This window comes from Trypanosoma conorhini, assembly GCF_003719485.1.
Source record: "Trypanosoma conorhini strain 025E chromosome Unknown Tco_14.4_contig_00158, whole genome shotgun sequence".
Classification (NCBI taxonomy): Eukaryota; Euglenozoa; class Kinetoplastea; order Trypanosomatida; family Trypanosomatidae; genus Trypanosoma; species Trypanosoma conorhini.
In genome coordinates this window covers 1-9,653 of record NW_021704242.1, presented here as the reverse complement: position 1 = coordinate 9,653, position 9,653 = coordinate 1, and the positions used below count along the sequence as shown (strand labels likewise).

Sequence of the window (9,653 nt, the reverse complement as noted above, 5' to 3'; positions counted from 1 at the left end):
ATGTGTGTGTTTTTTGTTTCTCTTTCTTTTTTTCTGCCGCTTCTTCCTTTTGCTTGGTTTGTTGTTTTGCGATGTTGTCTTTGCTCTCTCCTAGCAGGGCAGGGCGGGGCGGGGGTGGAGCGAGGCGTGTGTGGGGGGCATGAGCGCGGGTGACCGGGCTGACGTGGCAGATGTGAGGCCGCTCCCTGTCTGGCTGCGCGATCCGGCACAGTCAGACACGTCGGCGGAGTTGCCTGTGGCCGAAGAGTCGGCGGCGAGCCCGAAGCTCGGCGGGTTCCCAAAGGAGGAGGGCGGTGGTGAGACTCCGGGGGCACTCGCGCTTATCCTCGCCGAGCTGCGAAAACAATCCCTCTGCATAGAAGAACTGAGGGCGGCGCTTGCGGAGAAGGAGGTGTACCAGACCCGCTTCGATGTGCTGACGATGGTGAACGTCGTGGTAGACGCCGTTTGCGAGGAGGCAATGGCCCATGTGCGAAGTACTGTGGAGTACACGGATTTGCTTTCTACGGTCACTCTCAGTTTCGTCTCCGGGGAGGTCTCTCTATTGCTGGAGGAGATGGACGACGACGTGGATTTTTGGGGCGTGAAGTTCACCGCGGGCTGCGTCCTCAGCTGCCACCTCGCCGCGGGCGCTGGCGGCTCCAGCATTGTGGTCAACATCGACACGGACAAAATCACGGATGTGACGCAGCTGACGCTGGTCGCCGTCTCCGAGGAGGCGACAAGGGAGCTGTACCAGGCACTGACGGCGCTCTGCGGCCGGGGCACTGCGAGCTCCGTCTCGCGCTCCTCCACGCCCTTGTCGCTGCAGAGGGCAAAGTTGACGTCGACTGCGACCCCACTGGTTGAACTTGCTTCAGCGTCGCAGCTCTCAGCGGCAGCACGAGGCGGAGCTGGCTCCAGCAGCCAAAGTTACTTGCAGGCCGTTCATACCCCAACAATGCGTCGTCGCAAGAGGGTGATGCGCCCGCAGTTGGATGCCCAGGTGCCCGTACCAGCGGTTGCTCAACAGCAGCCGCAGAGGAAGTGACATGCGTGGACAGCTGGCAATGTACGGATACAGCGGCAGGGCGGAGTGACGATGTTGAGCATAGGCGAGGGCCGCAATGGGCGGAAGCAACAAAACGAGCGGAGACGCTCCAGAGATAAATATCAAAAGACAAATACAAACAAACAAACAAACAAGGACGAAGCTTCTGCCATGATACTTGGTAGGAGAGAGACGGCTTCGCTACACGAGGTATCGAGCTTTTGGGACTCTGAGCCCCATCTTCTTAAGCACTCAGCAGTGCCTGCCGACTGCCAATTTGGGCTTGGCTCAGTTTTCTTGTTTTATTGTTTTCCTTCTATTTCTTGTCAAAGGAAAAAAAGGTGAACATACGGAGTATTTTATGCTCGTGTGTGCGTGAGAGAGTCCTCTCACTGTGGCCCTGGTGCGCGCCTCCTCGTACCTTTTCTTGCCATATTGGAGGGAGCTCTGGCGCCTAGCCGGCATGCCGCCCTTGCGCTCGCCAAGCACGCTCCGTTGCGCTTCACCGTGTTACATCTCAATCGCACGTACGCGGAGTGCTCGGGGAATTCTTGCGGTGCATCACTGACGACCTCTCTGGCACCCTTGGGAGAAGTTTGGCCATCGTCGATTCGACAGGGACGGTTCTCAATGATCCAGTCACGCCACGGGCAGACGGCGCTGTGGACTCCAGAGCATGCGCGGAGTCGGTGCTGGAGCTTCAGGAGCAGCGTGGGCCGCAGTGCGGCGAACCGCAGGAATGGGGCGTGAATGAGGCTCTTGGGCGCATAGAATGCGTCTTGCCCGAGGACACGCTCTTCTTTTCCTGCAGTCAGTCGGGCACTCGTCGGAAGAGCATGTGAAAGGAGTTTTCTCCACTGTAGCGCTCCGGCAGAGGCGACGGAGAAGGGAGGCGGGAGGGACTCGAGCGGCACGGCAGGAGTTTCCAAGAGCCGAAGTCCGGTGGCTTTTCTGTGGCGCATGCTCGGAGGAAAGAAACTGGGGGGGGAGGGGCACCAGCCGACTCCGCACTTTGGCATCCGATGTCACAACCACCGTCATTGCCAAAAGCAAACGCAGGGGCAAAAACAGGGATTCCGCTCTTAGCACGGCGGTCATGCAGTACCTACCGATGCTATTTGGTGACTACTTTGAACGTGCGCGGCGTCGCTCGCCGTGCCGAAGGCTGCGCGTGCCCGGCGGGGTCGAGACGCAGAAGCTTCATCGCGACGTTCAACGTTCATGAACCCGGAGGGATGTCTTTCCAGGAGAGCTTTATGCCTTATTTCTGCCGTTTCTCGAATTGACGGTGGAGCGCATGGGGGAGGAGGTCATGAAGTTGGAGTCTTTGACGCGGGAGGTTTTGCGCAAACTCGTTACGAACCCAACATCACGGCGGGGCAGGCGGTGGCTTTTGACGGACGTGGCCAACAACATCTTCCCTAGGACCGAGTTGCTTCTCCGTGAGCTGGCAGAGGTACTGCGGCGTCACGGGCAGGACAGAGTTGTGCGTAATGCTGGAGCTGATACGCCCGCTGGAAGCCCGTTCGCCGGACGAGGGTGTCCTCGCAGCGGCGGCAGCGGCGGTGGAGGTGCCTCGTGAGGTCACGGTGCTCTCCGGGGCTGTTTTCAGAGATGTTATGCATTCCGGCGACGTCGCGTATTGTGTTGCGCGGCTGCGTGAGCGCCTCAGTGGAAAGGTTTGAGCCCCCATGGAAGAAAGTGAACGCCAGTTATGCAGGAACTGTGAAGGGAAAGTCTACAGAGTAAACGCTTCCTTGCTGCAGCGCAAGTTGCCACTATTCCTCCCTGCGTGTCAACACATCCGGTACTTCTTTAGGGGTGACTGACTATTATTATTATTTTTTTTCTCTTCTCTCTCTCTCTGTATTTGCCTCTCGCTGAGCTTCTGTTTGCTGCTCTTCAGTTACCCTCCCCCGTTTCCCCCTCACGGCACCCTTCTACACCTCTCTTTTTTCTTACGCCGGGCATCGTCAGTGGGGCGCACAGCCGTCGTGCTGTTTCTTTTTTTGTTCCCTTCTTGTTTCTTCCCCTCGTTAGCAAAGACTCAAGGAACAGAGGGGCTGGGCACAACTCCGACGAAATTTCCCCAGGAAGAAAAAAAAAAAGAATGGGTCGCCCGAGGCATAACCGCAACGATGCATCATCGTGGGAGACTTTTATAACCTGCTGCCTGAGCCATCTTGCGCTTCTCCCTTCCATCAGATATCTTCAAAAGCGAGGGATGCACTATGAGGTCTGCGTATCTACATTTGCTGCCGTCGTCTCTTTTTTATACCACGCAACCGAGAGTCTTAGGATGCCGTTCTTCCTCTCCACCATGCGCTGGCATCGTTTGGACAACATCGGGGCCATTGCTTCCATAACCATCGTCTGCCTGCATTTGTGCTGCTTTGAGTCGGAGAAGCTGCTAGAGTACTTAAAGTATGCCTTTCTTTTTCTGACAATTGTGCTGCAGGAGGCCGATCCCTGGAACGTCGTGTACACCGCCGGGCCCATTTTGTTTGCGTCATTGTTGGTGCTGACTTCACATCTCTTGTACCCCGCGCGGCGACGTCGCATCGCAGGTAGGAACCTCAACATGAGCATGGTCTCATTTCTACTGGCAGTGATATGTTTTGTTTTTGGGCTGGAGGACAAAAAAGACACTTACCGCATGTGGCATGGCCTTTTCCATGTTTTTGTGGGCGTGGGCATATACAATGTCTTCCAGGCCCTTGGGCATCAAGGTAAGAGTAACAGGAAAATGAGTTGGCCGGCTCTCAGCTTTGAGGTGTGAAAAACGGGGGGCTGTGTCCCTGATAAGGCACGAGTTGTGTGCGCGCGTGTTCAGTTGTTGTTTCGTTTTTGAATGCTTTTTTTTCCCGCTCATTCTTCAACGCGACTTTGGGGCCGAGTTTATTTTTCTGTACTTCTTATTAACTTTTTTTTCCCCCCCCCCGCCTCTCTGCGTGACAGATATGTTTATTTATATATAAATATATGCGAAAACAAATGCATCATGTATCTATCCATCCCTGTGTGCGAGTGAGCCTTGACTCTTATCCCCCTTCATGTCTGGACGGAATTTTTCTGGAGTGAGCGTTTACTGACTGAGGCACGCCGTTGTTTACTTTTCGAATTCTAGTTGCGTGCTGTGTAGAGTGACGACGGGCGGTGTAGTTGTTTCTTTTCTTTTTTTCTGCTTCTCCCTATTCTACCGGACACCACACGCCGTTTCTGAGCCTCATGCTGGGTGCGGGTCTGCGTGCCGGGGAGGGGGGGAACGACGGGTTGGGGCGCTAGGCAGCTGCGTTTGAGGTTGTTGCTGTTTTTTTTTTCCCCACCACCTTTTGTTTTTCTTGACATTTTTTTTTGCTTTTCTTCGTGCTGGCTGGCACCACTAGAGTTTCGTTCGGTGCTGGGGGACGGCCGCGGCGTAGTGGGGGGTTGGCAGCGCGTCGACGCAAGATGAGGGATGAGCCGGCGTGGGCCCTCTTCGCAACGACGGTGGTGAGCCACCTGCCGATGATCCCTACGGCGTATCTGTTTTGGAAGCGTCGTTACGTGTACGAGATGTGCATCGCGACCTTTGGTCTTGCCTCGTCTCTGCTGTACCACACCTGCCAGTCGTTCGACGCGACGATGTTCCTCGACGAGCTCGGCTGGCACCGCCTAGACAACATCGCCGTCCTTGCGGGGATGGGGATGTGGTTTGTCTTCATCTGCACCTTCAAGAACCCGGTGGTGGAGCGCAGCGCCAAGTACTTCACACTGCTAGCGAGCGTCCTCATCGAGGAGAAGGACCCATGGAATGTGGCGTACACTGTCGCACCCATTGTTCTCTTTGCGTGCATCCCGCTCGCAGTGTTTCTGTACAGTAGGCGGCTTCCGGCGGTTGAGTACCGCCATCTCGTCACTGCTGCCGTATTTATGGGGTTTGCCGTCCCTTTCTTTATCGCCGGGCTGGACGACGCGGAGGATCCCTGCCGCATCTACCACGGCCTGTGGCACCTTCTCGGTGGCATTGCCTCCTACTTCATGTGGCTGATGGTGAAGACGCCCGGCGCCACGGGCCCGTACCCCAAGGCGAGCTCCCTTGCCGTCCGCGGCGATGCGCTGCTCTGACGACGGAGTCTTGCGGGGGGTGCGACACACGGGCAGCAGCGAAGCAAGGAAGTCAAAAAGGCGACAGGTGGATACAAACGTGTGCCTTGCTCCAGCTGCCGCGTGAAAGCGCATACGATGCACGCTGCCGGGCCTGAGCTCCGTTTTGGGAGCGGCCTTGACGGCGGTGGGACAAAAAAAAGTCACCACCAACAAAAAGCAGCAAAATAATCCAGCAAAAACGAAAAATGACGGGTTGGCAGTAAAGCACGAAAATAGGCATTTGAAGGAGGAAATCTCCGGGTAACTATCGGGTATTGGTACCTCTCATCGTACTTGCATGCCGCAGTGAGGAGGCGGAAACAGGTCAGGTTCTGCCGCCTCACGGAAAACAATTGGAATAATGCTTTCAATCGTGTCTATTTCTCTGTGTTAACCCCGCTCCCACCCATTTTTTTTCTTTTTCTCCTCATCTTCTTCTGCAGCTGCACTGCAGCAACCAACAACCAAAGGCAAAGATGTGATGCGCCTCGCGGTGGCTACGGGGTCGACACTCTTCCTCGGCGTGGCGTGGGCCCTCACTCAGGCGACGGCGGTGTCTCCCGTGAACGGTCCAGCCCGAGGGTCAGCTCTCAGGGCTTCCGCACTGATAGGGGCTCTTCCTCGGTCATTACCACCGCATTCCCTTCAGCATCTTCAAATGTCTCACCACGGCACACGGCGGCGGTGGTAATGACGGCGGCCGCGGCGTTTGCACGGGCGGTGAGCATGGCCCACTTCATGGGAGGGCCCGCTTGAGGGAGGCGGCGGTGAGGGCGAGATCTCATGGGAAGTGTGGGGCGGCGAAAGTTGCTGGGGGGGGGTGCCTGTGTGCGGTTTAGGGCTGGACACTCGCTGCACGAACTTCGCGCGGAAGGCTTGCTGAAGTCTGGGAGTGCCGGCGTTGGCCCCGGAGCCCTGTAGAATATGTTGTGAGGCTCCTGTTAGCGCCGGCACCGTGTGCGGGGGCGCGTCGAGACGAATAAAGGGAAACAGTGGACACGAAGTACTCAGGCGAATGCGCAAACACGCGCACCAGCAAAAGAGGAAATATTTTGCACCGCGCCGCACTTTGTGCGCTCTCTTGCAATTTCTGATGATCCTCCCCTTCCCCTAATAACAAAAAACAAAACAAATAATAAATATTAATTACTTTATTCGTTGATGCACTACTCCCTCTCTATCTCTCTCTCTGCTTCTCTATATGAGCTTCTTGTAGTTGCGGGCCTCTTGCTTCACTTTCGCGCTTTTTCGGTCTCACGCGGCCCTTTGTGGTGGGTTCGTGGCACGCATGACAGCGATGGTTGGACCCGCGGACGCGCTGGACCGGTTGGACGCCTTTATGGACGCGGTGCGGATCGCCGTGTCGAAGATGCAGAGCGAAGGCGCGGCAGACACGCGCGACGTCCTGCGGCAGGCAGCAGGGCTGCAGTGCGCACTGCACACCCTCTCACGGGAGGCGATGGCGGCTGAACTTACGGAGGAGCAGATGCGAAGGGATGGCCTGCGGTGATGCTCTCACGCCCCCAAGGTGCTACGTCCGCTTCGACACTCGAAGTGCCGGCGTCGGGGGGTGGCTCTATGCTGCGCTCATTGGTTTCCGTTGCTCCCTTCTAGTGAACGTCGCGGTGAGGAAGAGGCCGCCGCCTCCGTGTTTTGCCTCCCACTGCCACCCTTTTGCCAACAACCAAAGGAAAGGGCCGTTCTTTTTTCCTTCCCTTTTTCTTCTTCTGCGTCACTGAAAAGAGAGAAGGCAAAAAAAACACACACACACACACACACACGTACGTACACAAAGGGTGAAAAGTGGGTGAAAACAAGGATGAGTTCGGAAGATAAGACACGCGGTTGCTTGACGAAGGCCCAAACGCTACGGGCCAGCGGCAACTATAAGGATGCGGTGACCGCCCTTCAGTCGTTGTCGGAACACGGGGTTCCGTGGGGGCCGATGTACATTGCCGCCCTTGACCTACTTGGGGAGCTCTGCTTCAGTCAGGAGCAGGGCGTCACAGTGGATCGCTTCCTGCCCGCATTCAGATGGAACCGCTATAAACTGCGCGGGTCGCAGCACCTGGAGGAAGGGACCAAACGCATCGTTGAGATAACCATGAAACATCTCCGAGCGCTCGGCGAGAGGTCACAGGCGAACGCCAAGGCGGCGGAGGAGAACCCCGCGGAGGAGGATCTGATCTTTGCCGCCCTCTCGGGGGTGTCGCCGGCGCAGCGGGCAAAGGAACGCTATCTTGTTCCTGCGGAAAACGCCACACAGTTGGTGGGCAACGAGCTACTCGGCTTCAACGCCATTGGGCATTCGATGAAGATGCTTCCCATCTACCTTGACACTGCCACGGAATTGATTACGTACTGCCAAAAACGCAACTTAAAGCGAGCTATTGGACGTATAGCTGACGCATTTGTGCGATTTTTTAAACGGTTCCTGCTTAGCCCCGTCCCGTCGACGGTGGAGGGCGACAACCCGCACCTGATTGCAACTTACAAGGAATTGGAGGCAGATCGGGAAGACTTTTACAAAGCAGGGGCAATCACAGAGCGTACGGTTCAAGTCTTTTCTCATCTTCTGCAAACCTTAACCTCCATGAATAATTGGCACGCTGCATGGTCGACGCTGCAGTGTTTTACGCGTGTCATGCATGAGATCACACAACACCCTGATCCCTCTAGGGAGTGTCAGATTCTTGCCAATTTGGCCATGGCTGGCGTATTTTGGAAGTGCTCACACTACGCTTTCCATGCCCACTGCTTAGGTCTCGCCGCCTTTTTGATTGATGACAAAGAAAACGTCGTGGACACGGCCTCCAGGGCAGTTTTGGCAACCCTCTGTGCGCCTAACATTAACAGGGAAAAAAAGAGCTTTGGACGCGGATCCGATTCGATATTTGAAAAGAATGCTCGCATTGCGCAGCTATTTGGGCTGCAATCAGCACCTGCAGGGCTGTCCCTTTGGCAGCGACTGCAACGGATGGAGGTTCTTCAAAGAGCCCACCCAGAAGTGCAGGCACTGGACAAGTTACTACGCAACGAGTTGGCGGATGAGAAGGTTGCGAAACAGGCCATCGAGCAACTCTCTGTGATTGTTCAGAAATTCCCTGGCCTTGCAATGTACGAAAAACCACTGCGGAAGGTTATCCTTCAGAGGTACCTTGAGTGCATGGCCGCCCAAACCACCCGTGTGGAGGCGTCTTCGCTCCAAATAGGGGAGACTCAAGCCTCGGAGGAGGTGTACATCCATGAGATTGAGCCCTACATTCTGAACGAGTCAGGAATTTCGGTAGAGATTGATCACAAGACAGGGTCGATCTCGTTCAGTCACACGACGAAAACGAGAGTGCTTGAGGCCTTCACCGCCCTGGCGGAGCGCGTGGATCGCCATCCCGCCGCCCCGAGAAGGAAACTTGACATCCGACCCGAGCAACTCCAGCGGGCCCATGACCGAAGCAGCATTTTACACCGTCTGCAGCACATTTGCGAGGAGACCGCGGAGGCCCGACGACAGCGGGCGAAGGAAAAGGAAGAGGAAGAGCGTGAGAATTTCAGGCTGGAACGAATTCAAAATGAGGAAAAGAAAAAGGAGGCAGCCCGCCTGGCGCAGGAGGCTCGTGGCCTGGCAGAGTACCAAGAGCACATAAACCAAAATCGCCGCAAGGTCGCACTGCGCCGCTTGCAGGAAAAGTACAAGGGCTTTGTCGCCCCGGCAACTTTGATTCAGAAGAATTCGACAGAGTTTGTCCAGGAGTTGACGGCGCGGTTGACGGAGCACCTGAAAAGGACGACGCAGCAGAAGACGGCAGACGTCACCAAGATGAACCACTTCGAGCGGGCATGCAGAGAAATTGAGATTCCAAAACGAAAAGCCATTGAACTCGAGGAAGCGGAGCAGCACAAGGCAGAGCGGGCCGCGGCGCGGGAGAACTTCCTCATTCAGCACCGTAAAGAGTTTGAGAAACGACAACTGGACAATGAAATACTAAAGAAATTCCTTAAGGAGGCCGCTGTCTTTGCGGAACAAACACAAATGAAAGGAAAGGCTTCTAAACGCGATGAACAACAGATGCTTCTTCAGAAAGAGAAGGAACGGCTGCAAGGGCTGTAGGGGACGGTATGGATAAGTGCCCCAGCCCACTGTTTTCACCGCAGTAGGTAAAATTCTATTAAGTAAGGATCATTATAATTAAAAACATCCAAATATATATATACGTATAGCTGTGTGTTTGTGTACTGCATTTTCGTCTCCTTTTGGTTGGTTTTCGTTTCCTTTTTTTCCAACCCCCCTTTTTCTTTCGTTTTTTCTCTTCCCCTTTGCGGGGCGGAGGGAAGGAGGGAAAGGGGAGTGGGAACTGTCGTTGCCTCTTCTCCACCTTCTTTGTTTCGTTGCGTTCTTTGCAACCCTGTGCGTTGTTTCCTCCAATTTCTGCCGTGGCCCCTTTCATCAGGACTTTTCAAAGGCCCCTCAAGCGAAGTTCGGACTCATGGCGCGGAA

General features: G+C 55.4%; 6 protein-coding genes across 6 annotated transcripts, besides 6 other annotated features; 4 read left to right on the top strand and 2 right to left on the bottom strand.

The window, feature by feature from the left end:
• Window positions 1-10: 10 nt before the first annotated feature.
• Window positions 11-68: a sequence feature (A-rich).
• Window positions 69-93: 25 nt separating this feature from the next.
• Window positions 94-136: a microsatellite.
• A 3-nt stretch (window positions 137-139) lies between these two features.
• Tco025E_03476 (uncharacterized protein) lies at window positions 140-1,030 on the top strand (the record flags this gene model as incomplete). Its single annotated transcript, XM_029370394.1, has 1 exon — window positions 140-1,030. One exon carries the CDS (start codon window positions 140-142, stop codon window positions 1,028-1,030), a length of 891 nt encoding a protein of 296 aa, XP_029229529.1.
• A 389-nt stretch (window positions 1,031-1,419) lies between these two features.
• On the bottom strand, window positions 1,420-1,992 carry Tco025E_03475 (uncharacterized protein; the record flags this gene model as incomplete). Its single annotated transcript, XM_029370393.1, has 1 exon — window positions 1,420-1,992. One exon carries the CDS (start codon window positions 1,990-1,992, stop codon window positions 1,420-1,422), a length of 573 nt encoding a protein of 190 aa, XP_029229528.1.
• A 407-nt stretch (window positions 1,993-2,399) lies between these two features.
• Window positions 2,400-2,723, bottom strand: Tco025E_03474 (uncharacterized protein; the record flags this gene model as incomplete). The annotated part of the gene is made up of 1 exon (XM_029370392.1): window positions 2,400-2,723. One exon carries the CDS (start codon window positions 2,721-2,723, stop codon window positions 2,400-2,402), a length of 324 nt encoding a protein of 107 aa, XP_029229527.1.
• A 155-nt stretch (window positions 2,724-2,878) lies between these two features.
• Window positions 2,879-2,912: a sequence feature (GA-rich).
• Window positions 2,913-3,140: 228 nt separating this feature from the next.
• Tco025E_03473 (uncharacterized protein) lies at window positions 3,141-3,809 on the top strand (the record flags this gene model as incomplete). Its single annotated transcript, XM_029370391.1, has 1 exon — window positions 3,141-3,809. The coding sequence occupies one exon, from the start codon at window positions 3,141-3,143 to the stop codon at window positions 3,807-3,809; it is 669 nt and encodes a 222-aa protein (XP_029229526.1).
• A 671-nt stretch (window positions 3,810-4,480) lies between these two features.
• On the top strand, window positions 4,481-5,137 carry Tco025E_03472 (uncharacterized protein; the record flags this gene model as incomplete). The annotated part of the gene is made up of 1 exon (XM_029370390.1): window positions 4,481-5,137. The coding sequence occupies one exon, from the start codon at window positions 4,481-4,483 to the stop codon at window positions 5,135-5,137; it is 657 nt and encodes a 218-aa protein (XP_029229525.1).
• Window positions 5,138-6,270: 1,133 nt separating this feature from the next.
• Window positions 6,271-6,307: a microsatellite.
• Window positions 6,308-6,327: 20 nt separating this feature from the next.
• Window positions 6,328-6,357: a microsatellite.
• A 560-nt stretch (window positions 6,358-6,917) lies between these two features.
• Window positions 6,918-6,950: a microsatellite.
• A 27-nt stretch (window positions 6,951-6,977) lies between these two features.
• Tco025E_03471 (uncharacterized protein) lies at window positions 6,978-9,266 on the top strand (the record flags this gene model as incomplete). The annotated part of the gene is made up of 1 exon (XM_029370389.1): window positions 6,978-9,266. One exon carries the CDS (start codon window positions 6,978-6,980, stop codon window positions 9,264-9,266), a length of 2,289 nt encoding a protein of 762 aa, XP_029229524.1.
• Between the last annotated feature and the right edge of the window lie 387 nt (window positions 9,267-9,653).